This window comes from Poromitra crassiceps, assembly GCF_964638095.1.
Source record: "Poromitra crassiceps genome assembly, chromosome: 2".
Lineage (NCBI taxonomy): Eukaryota > Metazoa > Chordata > Actinopteri > Beryciformes > Melamphaidae > Poromitra > Poromitra crassiceps.
In genome coordinates, this window is record NC_139624.1 from 122,495,579 (window position 1) to 122,515,545 (window position 19,967).

Here is a 19,967-nt window from a genome sequence, read left to right on the forward strand (position 1 = left end):
AAAAAAAATAAGGGAATTGTCCGCACACTGATTAGAAGCTCCCGCTTTTATTTGCGCTCAAGGAAGGCAAGCTTTTGACCCTATCGGGTCTTCATCAGGCCTGATCAAATATTTTTTGATTTGGCCTGTTTGTCCTGCACCTGATGCCCAGTGCGGTTTTTGGATGTGCGCATCGAGCTTTCCTACTTTAATTTTCTATAAAACACAATACATTTTAATGTAATTCCACAACGTTTATTTTTGGCCCTCGGCCCTCCACCCAGATTGAGTTTTGGCCCTTCAATGGGAAAGAATTTGGGCACCCCTGTACTAGAGGCTGGGGTGGTGATGTTCTGCGCTCGCGGGAGCGCACTCATACTGGATCATTGTTGCTAAACATGCAGGCCGACTGGGGTAGCGTCTGGTAATGTTCAGGAATTCACTGCATGTTTTAGAAATGGCGATATGGTCCCAGCCCTAGAGGGGACAGACCCACCTGGAGGAAGGCATTTCAGCTGGTTGTTGGACAGTTTCAGGTGCCGTAGAGACCTCAGCCGGCCGACCTCTGGACAGAGGAACTGGAGGGCGTTGTCGCTCAGGTCCAGTGACTGCAGCCTGGCCAGGTTTCCGATAGCTGAGGAGGATCAAACTACAGTCACTCTCTATCACTCTGTTCAATGGATAAACTTCACCTAGATGACCTCCTCACACACACGTATACATGCAGTCAAAAATAAATAACCTTCAGGTTCATTTCATCTCCAGATCAGCCTAGTTTTCATTCTCATTGCTGTACCCCTTCCCATTGTCTTATTTCTGTTGTCATTATGTTATCCAGTCAAAATGGGCCTTAACTTGATTTTTGTTGTGACTATTTTTCTTTTTAGATTCTTTCAATACAATGCTGTCAAATCAAAGTGACTGACAACCAATCAATGTGGACAATAGAACCAATTCTTATGAAATAAAGAAAGACTTACCTTCAGGAATGATAACTATGTTGTTTGAGTGCAAATACCTTAAAAGGAGGGAGGGGACAAAGATGACAATTTGAATGACAACATTAATTGCTTGCTTTAGATATCTCTCCAGAGTGACACCGGACGCTATTGATATGATGACAGTGGCGTTGTGGTCACCTGATGGACATACATTAGATTTAATTTAGGAATTTAGCAGACAGGCTCATCCAGGCCAACTAGTTGTGGTTATTTCCAATCATAATCATAGTTAACATTTTATGGAAATAATAGTCGTGCAGTAATTATATCACATATCATATAGAGTGTGGCAAACCTTTAGTGTAAAATAAGAATCCTAATGTGTGTGGATTGCACATATACTTGTGTTAACTGAATACTCACAGTTCAATTAGATTTGGGAGCTTCTGAGCAAGATTGTCAGGCTAAAAGAGAAGGATAGAGAGAATAAAATAACAGCACAGTAAATCTCACAGAAACAAAAAAAAGCAACAATTCTGAACTTGATTAGCAGTGCTGCTCGCTGCACTGCTGGCAGTGTGACAGGATTGTATGGAACAGGGACGGCACCCGGGTAGCAGTATGGGTTAGCTCCCCAGCCTGCGTCTTCCGTGAGGAAGAAGCCCAACAACCCACGAGAGGCCTTTTAGGAGGGCCATTCAAGCTGCAAGTGGAGACTGCAGTGCCACCAAGTACTGGTACTGCATGGTATCCACCAAGATACCATCACCTCGGAATGAGATGTTTGGAGCGGGGGAGTCTGGTGCAGCGCACAGGTCGTAGACCTGGTGAGACGAGGGAGGAGCCCGGCCGGGTGGCAACCCACAGAGCCTGGTCCCTCTATGTACCAGAGCCCTCCCCGTCCCCCGGTCCCGGCAGAGTAGTTCCGGAGCAGCGGATTGAGTGGCCCTGACCGCGTGACCACCTTCGACCCTTCCTGGAGGGCTGACCGTGGGTAGCTACTCGTACGTAAGTTGGGGCTTGGCCACCCCCCGGCTGGGTCACCTGGGCGAGGGTGTATGATGTTGCGAGACCCGAAACATCCTATGACCCCAGGGTACATCACTGAGGATACGTCCCAGTTATGCATCCATGCGATGTTTTTTTCTTTATATGAATGACAGGTATTTTTTTTTTAGTAGTTTAAAGTCGAACTGAACCTGTTCGTCACGTGCATAATGAGTCCGTTTCAGACTGAAAACATAGTTTGTCTAAGATGACAGGTTGAGAGGCGGGTCATAGTATCATGTCGATGATTTTATTTGACAATTCTGGGGACTGGATTGGGCTTTGGCCAATCCTGGCGTGTTCCGCCTCCAAATCGAGTGTGATTCAGTGTGTTGTGGCGCTCCCCTCGGGAAGAGCCTTTTGACGGGAGGAGTGGAGCTCAGCGACCCGCAGGCAGCCAGCTGCCTTCGTGTTGCCGAGCGGAGAGTGCAGCACATCGGCCCGGAATCTCCGAAGTGCGACCCCTGACAACCAAGCTCTCGGATGCACGCGCCATTATCGCTGCTGTAAATACGATATCCCTGGAATGCGCGTTTTAACGAGCCAGTTACATTTCCTTGCATTCTTAGAGATTATAGTTTTTGTTTTTTGTTCATGTTTCTAACAATTGGCCAAGTTAGTAGTTAGTTTATGGGATAGGAATTCTGCCAGATGACAGGCACTAGGCACCATTTTCTACTTCAATTGGAAGAGAAAATTATCCAGAAATGAAGATTTGATTGACAGCTGCATGTCATGATATGATTGGTTGAAATGGGGTAGAAACTAGAAATATGATAGTACTAGGTGACGTCAGCAAACTGTACATTACTGTTATCAATGAAATCTTGAAAAATGAACTTTTGATGTGAAAAAGTGTGAAAAACGAAAGAAATTAGATTGTTGTGATTTTGTTTGCATACATTATTAAATAGGTGCACTGCATACCCAGGTATTTGAACTAAAAGAAAAGAAAAGTCATTTTTGGGTTCAGCTCGACTTTAAGTGTTTCTTCGAGAATCATATCGTGCATTCCTTTATAACTGGAAACTGGTAATCTTACGACTTCAAAGGTCATGAGCTGGGCGGTGACGTAATCATTGCTGGTATTTCCCATTCCAAACTCGTAGGAGCCTCAGCAGCCCCGACCTCAAAAATCCAAGATGGCTGCGTCGTGCAACAACAGTAGTTATAATCGTAGTAATATTGTTTAGCACTTCTGTTTTGTTTGTGTCTCATTAAATCAGCTGTACACACAGCACTGTCTTACTTCTATCTGTGTGGACATGAGGCTGCAGTGTTTGTATGCGCAAAATGCCGCGAAATGCCTTGTTATCAACTGTTATTGCTAACAATGGCTAGCCTGGCTAGCGACTGGATCTGACCAATGAACAGTGAACTTCCCAGCTCAAGTTTTCTACAAATGGAACGCTAACAAAACGGATGTGACGTCATTTAGCCTCCACATCCCAGTTATTTTGCGATAAAGAAACGCACCAATAGGCCTACTGTATCTGTATGTATGCATACTATGCAGAACTGACCAGTTTAGTTTACCCAAACTTTTTAACAAGTCCTGTTCTGTAAAGACAATATTAAACATCGGTCATCCACAATTATCAATGGGGTTTGCCCTGACATCCTCTCCCATACAAAAAGACAGAGTAGGATACCAGCGTAGTGAGCGAGTTTCTCTTCGTATAGAGTCTTTCCAGAAACTGCAGGCCCCCGTCCTTCAGCAGCTCCACAGGGAACTTGTTGAGGTTCCTGTAGTTGAGGTAGAGGTTTTTGTGGCGCTCCTGTTTGGCCACGAATATGGTCTCATGAAGGTCGGTTGCCATGTCTGAGTAGAACCTCTCCTGGGAGAGGAGACTCGGTACCTGCCTCCTGCTTCTATGGCATTACAATTCCCTGAAATAAAAGGATGGACAGAGTTTGCAGCAGACGTACTTGATCCTCTGTTGTTTCATTAGTGCAGCTTAGAATAAAAAGACATTGATTGATAAAGAACTAGCTACTAGGAAGCATCACAACACATGCAACAGGATCATTTAAAAAAACATAACTGGAGGTAACAAAGTCCATTCCTTTCATGTCAAACTTAACTGAAAGATTGTCACATCAGGTATGCTAACGTTGAAAACGGCAACCTTTTAAGGTAGGCCTACTTCAACTCACTGAAGATCTTACTGCCTGACTAAACCTGTCTTACTTTGATTTCTCTTTCTGTTTAATTTTCTCCAATAGGGAGAATTTGTTATTAAGATGTGTGTAATTTTTGTTTTGGAAAGGGAAGCGGTAGGGAATGGGGGTATTAGGCTAAACAAATCAGTGGGGAAATTAAAATGTCATTCTCCCTCTGTTACGTTGATGAATAAGCACTCAATAAATAAATGAATACAAAAATGATTTTGATTCTGATTCTGGAAAAAAATGCTGACGTTACTAGGAAACAGACAGTCCACACTCAACTAGCTAGTCTGTCACCACAACGTGATCAGCAAAACTATTACGTTACTCGGTTGTTTTGACACTTGTTAAAGAGTGCTTACAGAAACAGAATTAATACTACAGCTATTTAAGTAAGATAGTTAACGTTACAAACTCGGCCCCATCTTCGTACTGGTATCGTTTTGGTTAGCAACGTTAGCAAGCTACTTTTCGACAGCAAGCAGCAACACACAAAACACGTATCTGTATCACTATGACTTTACCTTCACTCTGCAAGACTACTTTAAGATGCTTTAATTACCCCACATGCGCATTATAGACAAGTATTTTCTTGTCTAAGGTTTGACTAAAAGACTGTGGCACTGGCAGTTATGTGATGTAAACAACCTGAGACGTCATCGCCTCGGTCAAAGGTCACAATTCTCTTCCTGCAGTGTACAGCGCCCTCAGGCGGCCTGGAGGCTGAGCTTCATCTTCGAACTTGAGCCAATAAACCGTATAAATGCATTATTATAATGGTAAACGTTTATTATTTTTAATGCGTAAATTAAATCCCACTCATGTAAACTCAGTATCTACATTTAACATTGTAACATTGGTAAATAATGTTATAAATAATGCAATAATTTTAAAATGTGCTAAATATGTACATGGGGTGCAAAGGTAACTTGCGATAATTGTATTTTTTGTAAGTATCTCTCATCCTAAAAAAAAAAACCTACGTCCCCTGCTACAAGGCACGCCCACTTCAATGTAACGTTATGCCTCTGTCATGGACCAATCACAACATGAAATTCCATATTTCAAACGGCCGTGCATTGAGGTTATGCCTGCAGGTGCGCAGGTGCGGTGACGTTGTATATAAACTGGGGAGAGTGTGAGACCCCCCATGACCACGTACCTGTGGGGGGTCTAACATACGTACCAACAACCATTATTTTAGTCCCAAATAATGCATTTTTCAATGTAATTAGCATGATTGCATTGTATTTGGGAATGCCTTTTTGGGGGAAAGTCTTGGAATGTTTGGGTAACTGGCTCAGAGTACAGTACAACCAGTGTCACCAAGGCTGTGATGGGCATCACTTTTATGGTATTAACATATTTTAACAAAACCAGGAATACACCTGTTTTTAGCTTGATTGGTTTCTAAATATTGGGTCACCTGAACTCTGCTGGTCTCTCTGTCTCCTCTAATCTGTCACTGCTGCCTCCACCTGGCCTCTTAAACAGACCAGTGCATGTATTCAGAAGTGACAGCACTGATGGCGTCGATCTAGGAGACTTTTCAAATGGCTATATTCAGTTTAACTCAAAGATAATAGTATGATAGGGTGCACTATTGCAAATGATGTAGTTAAAGATCATATTTAGTTACAAGTTAGTCAAACAACAGTAGATAGCTATGCCTTCACTCTCCTTGCCCTGCTAGGTAGTCATTGGTACACTATAGAGGGAATTTAGAAGTGGGTACATTCACTGCTGACTGAAAAACAATTGGGTATAGCCTATAGCCGGCCTGCATTATTATACCTGCTGCACTACTGTGTGTAACGGCTCGCCCCCCCCCCCCCCCCCCCATCTCAAACAGTAATACGTTAAACACTCGGATGTAACGTTACGTACCTTCAGGCGTCTCAATTTAACGCCCACTCTCTCCTCTTTCACGCATTAAAAATAATAAACGTTTACCATTATAATAATGCATTTATACGGTTTATTGGCTCAAGTTCGAAGATGAAGCTCAGCCTCCAGGCCGCCTGAGGGCGCTGTACACTGCAGGAAGAGAATTGTGACAGGCACAGGACAGCAGCAAAGCACTGAGTGACAAGCTTGTGACGGCCGCTGCAGCCAAGAAGAACGCCCACGGAGGGAGGAGTTGAAGCAACTCTCTCTCTCCCTCCCCCTCTCGCTCTCTCTCTCTCTCTCCCTCCCTCTCGCTCTCCCTCCCTCCCTCTCTCTCTCTCTCTCTCTCTCTCTCTCCCTCCCTCTCGCTCTCCCTCCCTCTCTCTCTCTCTCCCTCCCTCTCGGGAGGGAGACGCACTAGGTTTAATCCTAGTGAGAGGGGGAGAGGGAGAGAGAGAGAGAGAGAGAGAGAGGGAGGGAGGGAGAGAGAGAGAGCGAGAGAGAGAGAGAGAGAGAGGGAGAGAGCGAGAGGGAGAGTTGCTTCAACTCCTCCCTCCGTGGGCGTTCTTCTTGGCTGCAGCGGCCGTCACAAGCTTGTCACTCAGTGCTTTGCTGCTGTCCTGTGCCTGTCTGCACGGCCGCTGTTTGAGGAAGTCGGGATGGACTCGCTCGCTTCTTGGAGTTTTGGTTGAGAGAAGCTTTTGCGATTCTGGTCATATTTATGCTGCGTGTTTCAAAGTGTGTTCCACCTGTAATCTATTATGTAAATTTGCAATCCCGCATCGCCAGCAATCAGCGCGAAAACGAAAGCGTTTTCCCCCATCCATTTTCATGAGAATGGCTGGGGTGAGAATGGCGTGACAAGTTAAAAAAATGCTTGCCTTCCTCTAGTCAGGAGAGCACTGTTGCCACTTAGTGGGTCGGTGGAATGGGTTGTAAACGTTCGGTGGCTCCAATAATTATATAAGAGATGTAAAAGGGTTAGATGCACAACCCACCGTCAAAAAAAAAAAATCGATGCCAACGACGTGTTAACACGTCGCTGGCAGTCAACAGCTGGATTCTGAAAACGTGTTTACACGTCGTTGGCAATGAACGTGTTAAAATACATATTATTTATATCTAACACTCTTTAGCCTGATTTAATTGTAAAACAGAGTGTAAAAAGTTATGCAAAGCCTTCTGGGAAATTGAACCCGTGGAAGAGGAAAGTGGGCGGAGTTCCCAGCATGCCCTGGGGGTACTGTGTTTTTGTGTCAATTGTTTCTTTGTCAATGTGTTTTGGAGGTTAAAATGATTTATTGTTCTATATGCATGATGTTAGTTATCTGATAAGCTATGTGTCGACTAATAGTGCTGTTCTGCATGCTAATACAAAGTTGAAATATTGGCACCATGATTGAATCTGCTGTGCAGTTAAATGACCTGTCTGATGGGACACAGGATCTGCTATTAAAACGGAGATCTTTTCTCACGCATGTAACGAGGTAAGCGTTTGATTAGTAACTGTAATGTGATTACTGCACTTAGGTACAGTAGTGCCTTAGACTACTCGTTACCGACAAAAGTAATGTGATTACAGTAACGCGTTACTTTGTAACGCGTTACCCCCAACTCTGGACGCGATATTGATTTTGATTCAACTTTGAGGCATTTTGCAATCAATGAGGGGGCTGTAAGAATAAACAGAACACAATCTAGAATAGAATGGAACCTGTCCACTGCTGTGTAAGGGGACATTCACACCAAAAGCATTTTTTTCAGTCAGAACGCTATAAAAATCATGTAGAGGGCGCTTCCATTGTGCACAAAACACAGCGCACGGAGCGTTTTTTTGGCTTCATTTTATTTTCCCCTGCAGTCGCGCGCACTAGCACACAACAACCACACGGACGGTAGCCAGCTGGTTTTGTCCGTTTGATGTTGTTCACTGTCAACATGAAAGCTAGATTATTGTCAATTCTGGCAGCAGCGGAGGTCGAGGATACCTCGGGAGGAGAAATGGTAGGAGGAGTGAAAAAGACGAGCAGGGCGCTTTTCCTCTAACGTTCAACTTTTTCCAGCTTTAAAACACCCACAGCGCTCCTCCAAAAACAACAGACGCCACCAGCGCTGAAACGCCAGGTGCGTTCATTAAAAGAGGAGCACGTCTAGCGCGTCCTTACATAGAGAATGAACTGCAGAAAGACGCTGGCAGCTCCAAAAAGGCTTTTGGTCTGAATGTGTAAGGTGTGTTTTTGTGCGTACCACGTGGTGACAGTTGAACTCCTTCATGACAGACGCCTCGTTGAGGAACTCGATGCGCTCTCTCATGCTCGCCGTCTCCGGCTCGTCTTTGACCACGCCCTTAGCCAGGCCCTCGTACACCATGCCGAACGAGCCCTGACCCAGCTCCCGACTCAGAGCAATCTTCTCCCTCAACACCTCCCACTCATCTGGTACGTACACTGCACACACAACCATGACACGATGAGGAGGAGAAGAACCAGAACAATGACAAGAACAGCAACTACTTCAGCTTTAAAGGAGAATTTCGTTTTTTTTAACCTGCAGCCCTCTCCTCACATTAATTATGATCTGACGACTCACCCAGTCATCTCCGCAGCGTTTTTGTCCGTCCTAGGCGTTGTTTTGAGATCAATACTGTCCAAGCCAGTCCTAGAATGGAGCTCCGTGGGGGCCAAGTGGCAGCGGCGTGGTTTTCCTCCATCTAAATAGACAGTTTTATTCCCGTTTTCGGATCCCTAAAGAACCAGCAGACTGCTATTGTCCCCCGGGCTCTTTAGAGCGGTAAAGAGCGCCGAGCGCTAGTTGTTACAGGCTTGCCAGGAATCCCAGGCATCCCATTTCCGCCTGTCGGGTCAGTGAGACTTTCCTGACGAGAGTTGTGTCTCACTGACCCGACAGGCGAAAATGGGATGCCTGTAACTACCGGTGAAAAGAGCCCGGGGGAGAATTGCAGTGTGATCGTTCCTTAGGGATCAGTTTATGACGATATGCGTCGAAAACTGGAATAGAAATGTCTATTTAGATGGAGGAAAAGCACGCTGCCACTTGGCCCCCACGGAGCTCCATTCTAGGACTGGCTTGGACAGTATTGATCTCAAAACAACGCCTAGGACGGACAAAAACGCTGCGGAGAGCACTGGGTGAGTCGTCAGATCATAATTAATGTGAGGAGAGGGCTGCAGGTTCAAAAAAACTGAAATTCTCCTTTAAGCTAGATCAGAAGAAATTAAGAATAGCACTCAAATTAACTTTATAAGTACAGTAGTTATTAAAACCGGTCACAAAGTGATTTATAAATCAAATAAAAGCAAAGATGCTTCAAAATGTTCACTTACTCTCAGCAGCACTGAAGTATTCTGGGTTGACCGAGGCGTAGAGGACTCCGTTCCCCAGCCGGTCACTGTTCCTGGACACACACACAAACACACACAGGGTTTAGACACGCACACGCACGCGCACACACACACACACACACACACACACACACACACACACACACACACACACACACACACACACGCGCACACACTTTTCATTTAGAAAATCAACTATGGTTAGAACTGGTCAAGATGTTGATAAGATTAAAAGGTGCAGTGGAATATTTTTGTTTTGTGATGATCACAATACCAGGCAAGATCATCTAGATGTTCATTTTAGCAGTGCGGAATGTGAAATTGTACAGTGATAGTGTGTTATTGGGCTACACACGGGGCATTGAAACTCGAACCCTTGCGGTGTCTCTCTCTACCCGTTGAGCTGCACAGAAACAGACAAACCTTTTCCTGTTGAAGATGACCAGCATTGCGACCAGGAAGCAGAGGCAAAGGAGAATGCCGATGGGGATGAAGATCATAGCGTAGAGGACGTTCTCATATCCTGTCGGATCAAGGAGCTCATTTGATTATTCAAACTTCAAACTCACGACAACAGTACAACAGTACATGGTATGTGCATCAGGGCACTGCAGGCATCTCAACACACGTCTGCAGTGCTCAGTAGACCATCCTGTCAACAAAACCATATTCAGTCAAATAGAAAGGCTGGGAAAGAGGACAAAACGCTCTTACGTTCGGCTACATAGAGATCCAGAATGTGTGTCCACGACCCGTTGCCAGCCAGTGAAGTTGCTCTGACTCTGACTGAATAGTTTCCTGGACTGAGGTTGGACAGCCGAGTGCCACGTTGGGTCTGGTACAAGTGACCAGACACACACTCATGCTTCTCAGCCTGAAACACACACACAAACGCACACAAAATACACACACACACACACACACACACACACTTAATGAAATGTTAAAAAAATTGTATATATTATTATATGGACTTGATTTTAGGATCATTCTGATCACATTCATCCACAGTCAACAATCTAGATATCCATCATCTAATATACAGTATATATCTATGATCCAGATCATGGCTGACCGTTTGTTTTGGTCCACCATGTGATTTGACAAAAACATCTTGGCTAATATTACTGTCTTTGGGAGGCTGTGGCGGGCTCATCTTTAAAGGCAGTGTGATGCTACTTATACCAAACTGTATGAAATTAGAATACCTCAGGAATCGATTGGTACCAAGTCTGTCAACCTAGCATGTCAGCAAGGGGGCTAAATAACGCTCCAAAGTTAAGCTACATTTTGTCCAGGGAAAAAATGGGCATGGCCATTTTCAAAGGGGTCCCAACAAAATTTTGTACATAGTTGTTGTTTTTTTGCTCATCGGACCGATACAGATATATAAAAAAATGACTAGGATCGGCCAATACCGATATGACTGCCGATATATCGTGCGTCCCTATTTCAGAATTGATGCATGTTCAGAGCTGGAAATGACAGAATTTATTTTCCAAGCTTCACAACCTCAGAAGACACAGAGGTGGTCTTACCTCAGCAGAGGTGGCCTTACCTCAGCAGAGGTGGTCTTACCTCAGCAGAGGTGGTCTTACCTCAGCAGCCAGTCTGAACTTGATCTCGTACATGAGGATGAGTCCGTTTGGACGAGATGGCTCCGGCCAGCGCAGGTACACCCAGTCCTCCTGCCCCTCCCAGGTCACCGGGCCGGGGATGTCGTCGGCGTTCTCTGGAGAACCACAGGCAGACTGGGTTACCATGGTTTTTGTGCTGTGTTCTACCTCAGTTCCAAGAAGAGCTCCTCCTCCTTTCGTCGGGACCTCGAATGTCCATTTTTCCCCACATTTTTATTTTTTGTCATAAATCAATGCCACTGCCACATCTCTGTGTGAGTTTTACCATCTTGTGACTAATTCTCGTAACACCATTCGCCCTCAATCTGTCACTCAAACCTCAAAATTCCTCCCCTACCTCCGTCTGTACCCCCCCAGGCAGGAGACTATACCCGGAAAAGACACAGGTATTTCTGATATCATTTTGTTTAATCCTGGCTTCTTCTGACGTAAATAGTTCAATAAAATGTTTTCGAGTTATCCCTATAGGCTGCAAACTTGTTTAAACTATGCAAATCGAAGTGGTTTCTGATGAGAATGTGTGCGAGTGCTTCCAAATCAGACTGATAACAACATAATTTGAGCTTATTCAGGTAAGATATTAATAATGTAATGACACATCCAGCGGGAACAACTTTGACGACGTGGTCTTCAGTATTTTAAGAGCACGCGGTTTTATAGCTTCCTGAAAAGTTGCCGTTTTGGAGATTCGAGTTTCCGCCCCGACAGCGACGTGTTGTACTATTTGCAGGTCACTTTGTGATGTCACTCGAGCAATGATGACACCACCATCTGGTGATGACATTACTCACCGATGGCATCATTGATGACATCATCATTGAGTGCTTGAGATCACTGTGACATCACTGGTGGCATCACCAATCTAATAAGTGATATCGGTGATTTATGATGAATTTGAGGCTTTTGGAGACCACTGTGTTCCAGACCAGGAGGCAGGGGGGTCGAACTCCCACGGGTCCACTAGTATTATTATCATTATCATCAGCTTCTGAGTGGTGTTGTTTACGCTGTTGCTTTCATTGACAGGTCAGAGGTCACCCTGTCCCTTCTCAATCCACCCTTGTCAGTAAAGAGCCACAGAGGTTACAGCCTTCAGCTGGGAGCACAAGATGTCGTTACCCCACCAGGGAGTCAGTAGTTGGGTTTCCATCCAAAGGTATCGCAAATTTTAATCAAATTTTCAGAAAGTCGGCAAAAGAAAATGCGAAAAAATTAATGCGCATTTCCATCCGCTGCTATTATGCAAATTCTAGAGCTGTCAATCACCTGGTGTTTGAGGCTGTCTGAGCTGCTGATCAGCTGCTAGACCCGATATACAGCTCTGTTCAACACATCTAACGTTACTCATTTAAAGTTTCTTGATGATCTACAAGTAGACAAAGGTACCATAATGCCATTTCTGGATTACCAGGTGCGACTCGGCAAGCATAACATTATAATCCACGGAGCAGCGATAGGCTAAGTGAATACAATTTAATTCAATTCTATATAGAAGTGAGTCGCCTTAAAGTTAATATCCCAGTCTTCTTCTGTTTACCACGGCGGGTATTGTGCTGCGTATTTACCATTATTTACCGTGTGTAGCCCTATTGTGTGTCGGTTAGTACACGGCATGTCATGTTCTGCCGTGATCAAGGCAAACTGTGTTGTTTTTGAATGGAGAGACAACGGAATATTGCTTCATCTGTTTCCCCCGCACGTTTTGCATTTTCCTTTTATCGATACACCCGACTTTTCCACCTCCCTCAAGCGTGAAAAATTTTGCGATATTTGGAGGTTTTTGCTAAGTTAAAATCACGTGTTTCCCCTGACACACACAACAGCTTCTCATGCTATGCTCTGTTGGTGACAGACTGTGACAAGTTGTAGGGATAGGTTGGGGGGGGGGGAGGGAGGGGGTTAATTTTCTCTGGTGTGTAAAATGTTCTAAATAAATAATGTTGAAATTGAGAGATGTTTGGACTTATTTTGCACAACTGAATGACATGTTGCAACTGTACGTACCGTTGGGTACTGGTCAAATGTGAAGAGCACCAAAGCTGAAGGTGATAACCGAGTATCAGGCCAGCAGCTGCTCATAAAGCAGTCGATACAGTCAAGAAAAAGAACGATCTGTTAACATCTATTTGCAAACGAAAGCTAACCTGCGGGTTGCGTTCTGGAGAAGACGAACTCTGCGGCGCTGCAGTGTCGGACCTGCCGGTTGCAGGCGTGGACGTCGATGCGGTAGACGGTGAACGGCTGCAGGCCGGAGATCTGCAGCTCGCGCTCGCTCACCGCTCGCTCCACAAACTCAAACTCCTCCTCCTGAGCCTCGGGCGCCGCCGTGCTCCTGTTGGCGCTCCTGCTGGCCGGGAGAGGCGGTGCGGCGCTGCTGTTGGCGTACGGCCGGCCGGCCCCGCGGGACAAGGTGGCGTTGGCGATGCCGAATAAATCTCTGCGCCGACGATCCGGTGGACTGCAGGAGAGAGAGGGATGGGGAGAGAGAGAGAAACAGAGAGATGGAGAGAGAAGAGAGAGAGAGACCGGAGGAGAGACAGGAGGAAGGTGAGTTCAAGTTGAAGTCTGCAGCGTAGTAGGGCTACATCACGTATGACAGGATATACATTTGTTGGCAGGGACGTGGTAAAACAAATAAATACATAAGGCAGGGACTAGTTCACTAGTTCACTAGGCACTTCAAAAGTTCAACAGATGGAGCAGAGAATTGTTTAAGTCTGTGTCTAAAGTAGGGATGTAACGATAACCGGTTTTAATGGTAACCGTGATCAAATTCCTTACGATAAGCGTACCTTTTCAAATTTTCATTATCGTTAAAACCGTGTTACCATGATGACAGTGCTTTGAAAAACATGGTAAATACTGTCCATCATCAACCAAACTTGGCAACTGTCTCCCAGATGCAAACGTGCAGCCTTGGAGAAATGTTTTCAATATAAAACATCGTAAAATGATTTCAGTGAGTACTTTTTGAAAATTTTCAGCAATTTTTTACGAATACCGTGATAATACGATAACCGTGATAATTTTGGTCACGATAATCGTGATGTGAAATTTTCACATCGTTACATCTCTAGTCTAAAGTCACAGAGGATGCTGCACCTGAATGCACTGGCGGTTATTTCACACCACTGACAATACTGTATGTGCTTCCTGAGTACATGACAGTATCCTCTTCTGCTTTCAGCTAACAGCAAAAACAACATGGTTTGCATCCAGATGTTATGCAAACACAACGATGCCAACAAAACAAACAACCGCAAAAATAACCTGCCACAATGTTCTGACATTTTCGGTCCGATATAAAGATGACAGTGAATCTTTGAGTAACCCGATCTAAACTAAGTAGTTCTGCTGCTGTCATCATAAGACAACCCGGTACAGAAAGCAGCACAACTGTATTAACTGATACAATAACTATAAAGAACATCAGGACATAATGAGCCTGAGAGGGAATGGAAACCTGTGGAAAAGATGTTGAGTAGCTTTAGCGCTACATGCAACCATCTCTGCTGCCTCTGCAAAACACAGAGTACTAACAAACCTCCGGCGTGTGTGTGTGTGTGTGTGTGTCTGTGTGAGAGTGAGAGAGAGAGAGAGAGAGAGAGAGAGAATGAGATGCAGATGTCTGATTGATGAAGGCCTGCTGCCTTTCACTTCAGCCAGAAATAGAAGGAACAATGTTGATGTAGAAAGAGACAAGCTGTCTGTCCATGTGTCCCACCAAGAGACAAGCTGTCTGTCCACGTGTCCCACCAAGAGACAAGCTGTCTGTCCACGTGTCCCACCAAGAGACAAGCTGTCTGTCCACGTGTCCCACCAAGAGACAAGCTGTCTGTCCACGTGTCCCACCAAGAGACAAGCTGTCTGTCCACGTGTCCCACCAAGAGACAAGCTGTCTGTCCACGTTTCCCAGCGTTCATATTGGAATAGAAGGAGGGAAACAGCCTCTGGGTTTCCTTCAATGGTTTAAAGAAGAGTTGGACACAGAACAGGACACTCACTTTTTCACTACAGTCCACAATGGTTGGTGAATCCCCAAATGTACCAGCTAGATCAGGGGTGGGCAATTATTTTTCATGGGGGGCCACATGAGAAACCCAGATTGTTGCCGGGGGCCGAACAAATATTGTCATACCGTAACCCAGGGATGGGCAACTTTGATGATAGAGAGGGCCACAAAAACAATTCCTCGCTCCCAGAGGGCCAGATTTTGCTGGGGGCCGAACGGCGCCAGCACAAAAACAATTGGGGCATTTGAAGGCAGGTTTAGAGGAATAACTCATTTTAAATGAACAGTTGTGATGTCATTATTCAGTCTTAACCACCAATATTTGATCAAGTCAAGTCAAGTCAAGTTTATTTATATAGCCCTAATTCACAAGCATGTCTCAGAGGGCTTCACAGAAAGTAAGTCTAGCTGATTCTAGCTGACACAACAGTAACAAGAATATACAGAATAAAGATAACATTTGAACAATTGATAATATAGAAAATATAGAAATGAAGAGAGAGCAGAGGAGAGAGCAGGAGAAGGGGGAAGAGCAGGGGGAATGTGAGAGAGTGATGGGGTGGGGAGGGAATGGGAGATGTTGGAGGGTATAGGAGGTGGGGAAGGAGCAAGAGGAGAGAGCAGGAGAGGGGAAGGGGGGGGGTGTGGGGGAGAAGAGAGCAGGGGGAGGGAGGAGGTGGGGAGAGAATGAGAAATATAGACGCACATCTTGCAAACGGACATATGTCAATTTCTAAGCAACCAAACTATGCCTAATTTAATTGGCTGCAAGCCTTTAGTAGTGAGTCCTTTTGCCAAATAAGCACATGTTCACATATAGAGCTTATGGGTGCCTTGCTTTAGGGAAGAGTGGGTGCCATGCTTTGAATAGTGGCGAAATACTAAGAGCATGGGTGCCATGCTTTAAATAGTGGCGGAATATTGCCATGCTATGCCATGCTTTAAATAGTGGCGGAATATTGGAGGGGATAGAGTGGGTGCCATGCTTTGGAGTAAAATGTGTACTATGCTTTAGAGTAGTGGGGGAAGGGGGGAAGAGGAAGAAACACCAGGAAGAGGAGAAAGCAGGAGAGTGGAGGAGGGAGGGAGAGCGGGGGGTGAGATCCTTTTCTCACTCACTCCTATGTCACCACCTGCTCTCCCTGCAGGGCTTGAAATTAACTTTTTTGACCACCTGCCAATATGGCTGCTAGATTTTAAAATGACCAGCCAATTAGAATTTCCACTAGTCAAAATGTTTTTCTTGAAATAAACCAGAATGGTTGTGAGTGGTTATGAGTGGGTTAATTTAAGCATACAGTAAGTATCAGTAAGTGGCCCGGGATGATCAAAGCCTGTGTTGAGGGTCACACGAACAGAAATGCACTCTTGAAGCTAAATAAATCCAAAACCAATGAGTTAGCTTAATTATTTTAGTTTTTACTTAAATGTAGAACAGTCATTTCTTACACATGAGATTACTTTTAGCCTTTTAGCCATAAAGAGTATTGAAAGATATTCCATATTCCAGACTGAAATGTTATAACAGAAATGGAGTATTGGCCAGATGACATGAACATTTGGACACTTATTCAGCCGGTATCTTGCATGTTGCGTTCAGGTGCACTGTAAAAAAAAAAAAAAAAGTGCAATTCCAGCACGGGCGGCACAGGCTCGCGGGCCGCATGCTGCCAGTTGCCCAGGTCTGAGCTAGAGTCACTATGGAATAGGACAGAGAAGACTGTAGAGAAGACTGACTTACTAGACACGTTCGTCATTTTTAAATGTTGAATTGTCTAAAAATAATATTCCACCTGCACCAATTTGATTCTCCCCATATTTGCTCATTGTTCTCTCACACTACGCTAACCTCCATGAGAAATGCGTGGAAGAATTTCCTTGAGTGTGCTATTGACTAAATCCTCCTTGTCCATGTCCCTGTCCGTGTGTGTGTGTGTGTGTGTGTGTGTGTGTGTGTGTGTGTGTGTGTGTGTGTGTGTGTGTGTGTGTGTGTGTGTGTGTGTGTGTGTGTGTGTGTGTGTCTCCGTGTGTGTGTGTGTTCAACTGGGATTCAGTTGAAGACCTGCTGGACTGTTTGTTCTCAACTGTTTAACTTTGTTGAACTGACTCCTGCAGTCGGCTGTCAAGAGCCAGACTGGCTCTGTCTATTCACATCCTCCTTGTCCTTTTAATTCATCCAGTCTAAGTGCCAAGTGCACGTATATATATATATATATGTATATATATATATATATATATATATATATATATCAGCCGTTTTCCCACATGCGTACCTGAAAATTACCTGTAAGTCAATATCGGACATTTCCCGGAATTTCCCTTCACACCTCAGCGCTGGCATGTGAGAATCTAGGAGCGAAATTTGCTGTATGTTGGGGGGCGGGGGGAGGTTATTTGGGGGGTCGGGTTTAGATCAATAAGGTGTTTTCGGGTTGTCCTTGGGCTGCAAACTCATTTAAAGTATGCAAATCGAAGTTGTTTCTGACAAGAATAATGTCACGTTACTCCGGGACTGCTCAACCCATGACAGAGCAGCCACTCTCCCCGGCTTGGCAGAGTGAGAGCTCCGCCCGCGCGTCCCCGCTGCCTGGAGCACAGCAGCTCGTGCTCGCGCTCTAAAAGGCAGGCGCAGGCTCCCACACGCTGCTGTCTGGCCAGCAGAAAGTGCCCCAGACACTGTGTGATAATCCTGTAACAGCATTTGAGCTTATTCAGGTAAGATATTAATAATGTAATGACACATTCAGCGATAAACTGTCTACAATGAAGACATGTGTCAAATATGACAACGTGGTGTTCAGTATTTTAAGAGCATGGGTTTTTTTTCATTTCCTGCATGAAAAGTTGGCGATTTGGAGATAAGTGGCTTTCATTGCACAGCAACGAAATGGAAGTACCGGTAGTTTGCTTTGATGTGCGCGAATGATTAGATGACGCAAGCTGGAAGTGAACTTAAGCAAGTGTGTACTCGCCCATGAAGAGAGAAGGACCGGTGTCGCGGAAAATGACTGGACCCCTTTCTCACCTGTCTGCCTATCGCGGCATACCGTTCTTCTGACTGGCTGAAAACTGGTGAAATGGCCGCGACAACGGGGTCGCGCTTATACCGGCAAGGCACCTTTCTCACATGCAGGCATTAGACCACGTTCCGGTCATTTTGCGGTACAAAGCGCATGTGGGAAAAGGGTATTGAGACAGAAGTGTCATTTACAAGTGAGACCTGTTCATACAGCAGCTCATACAACAGTTACACATGTAAAGACAGCAACAGTACAACCAACCATCAAACCATAATAAGTTAAAAACAACATAAAACATAAAGTGCTGAAGGGAAGGGGGGGGGGGGGGTAGAGAAAAAATGTAACCTTGAGAGCCGGAGCAGATCAAGGAAGATCTCTCCAAATTACTCAAAAATAATTTAAAACTTGCCAGGGGGATCAGACTGGACAGCTTCAGACTCTGCTGTAGTGTGTTCCAGGTGGAGGGGGATCAGACTGGACAGCTTCAGACTCTGCTGTAGCATGTTCCAGGTGGAGGGGATCAGACTGGACAGCTTCAGACTCTGCTGTAGCATGTTCCAGGTGGAGGGGGATCAGACTGGACAGCTTCAGACTCTGCTGTAGCGTGTTCCAGGTGGAGGGGGATCAGACTGGACAGCTTCAGACTCTGCTGTAGCATGTTCCAGGTGGAGGGGGATCAGACTGGACAGCTTCAGACTGCTGTAGCATGTTCCAGGTGGAGGGGGATCAGACTGGACAGCTTCAGACTGCTGTAGTGTGTTCCAGGTGGAGGGGGCAGAGTAAGAGAATGCCTTTTTTCCACGCTCAGTATGAACTGAGGGGATGGAATAGGTGATGAAGTTTTGAATGCGTAAGCTGTAGTTGGAGTGTTTGTGGAGTAGATAGACAGATAAGTACAATATGTGGGAAGCAGACCAAGGATGGATTTATAAATAAAGGTATACCAGTGCACGGTTCTGCACATGGAGAGGGATGACCAGTTGACTAAAGAATACAGCAAGCAGTGATGTGTAAGGGGTTTACAGCCGGTAATAAATCTCAGCGCACCAATGATAAACAGCATCCAGCAGATGGAGACATTTAGCAGACGCATTCATGTACAAAACATCACCATAATCCAAAAATCCAATTTCAACTTTAACTTCCTTGCCAGCAAATCAATATGAAGTTCAAAAGAAAGGGCATCATCAATTAAAATGGTCTTTATGTCTTTCTACTGTCTCTAGTCTTTCTTGTTGACCAAACCTCCAGTGTGATCACTTATGATTTCAAAACGCTTTTAGAGATTAGAGATCAGTCAGGCCTACCTGATGTTTTCGCATCGATTGAGACCAAACAGGCGTTTCCAGCTGAGATCCTCCGGAGCAACAACAACCAAGCAGGCGGGACAACCAGAGGGGAACGGGCCAAGAAACAGCGTGGGAAACGAGGTGGGATCCGAAACAGACTGAGGAGCAACAAGGCAAAGCGACCACCTTTGCCTCGCATTCTGCTTGCTAACGTCCCTATTAAAGAACAAGCTGGATGACATCAGAGCAAGAATAGCTTTTCAGAGGGACATCAGAGACTGTAATATCCTGTGTTTCACTGAGACCCTCTGTCCCGGATCACTCTGTCACACCGGCCGAACACTTCTCCACCGTTCGCATGGACAGAACGGAGGAATCCGGTAAATCCAAATGTGGTGGTGTTTGTTTGATGGTAAACAACAAGTGGTGTGACCCGAAGAACGTCACAGTTCTCTCCCGGGCCTGTTCTCCCCAGCTAGAACATCTGTCCATCATGAGTCGCCCACACTACTTGCCCCGCGAGTTTTCAGCAGTGTATATAGCATGGTAAACCAGCCCGTCACGTGACCTCATATTTCATTTGGCTCTGTGAGGTCACGTGACGGGCTGGTTTACCAGGCTAAT

The 19,967-nt window shown here is 45.2% G+C and overlaps 1 protein-coding gene across 1 annotated transcript; it reads right to left on the minus strand.

Moving 5' to 3' along the window:
- Positions 1 to 480: 480 nt before the first annotated feature.
- On the minus strand, positions 481 to 17,375 carry LOC310771684 (insulin-like growth factor 1 receptor; the record flags this gene model as incomplete). Its single annotated transcript, XM_083631929.1, has 11 exons — positions 481 to 613; positions 960 to 997; positions 1,344 to 1,384; positions 3,620 to 3,857; positions 8,271 to 8,470; positions 9,368 to 9,438; positions 9,809 to 9,908; positions 10,100 to 10,259; positions 10,984 to 11,117; positions 13,167 to 13,480; positions 17,362 to 17,375. The coding sequence occupies 8 exons, from the start codon at positions 17,373 to 17,375 to the stop codon at positions 3,840 to 3,842; spliced, it is 1,011 nt and encodes a 336-aa protein (XP_083488055.1). The 3' UTR covers positions 481 to 613; positions 960 to 997; positions 1,344 to 1,384; positions 3,620 to 3,839.
- Between the last annotated feature and the right edge of the window lie 2,592 nt (positions 17,376 to 19,967).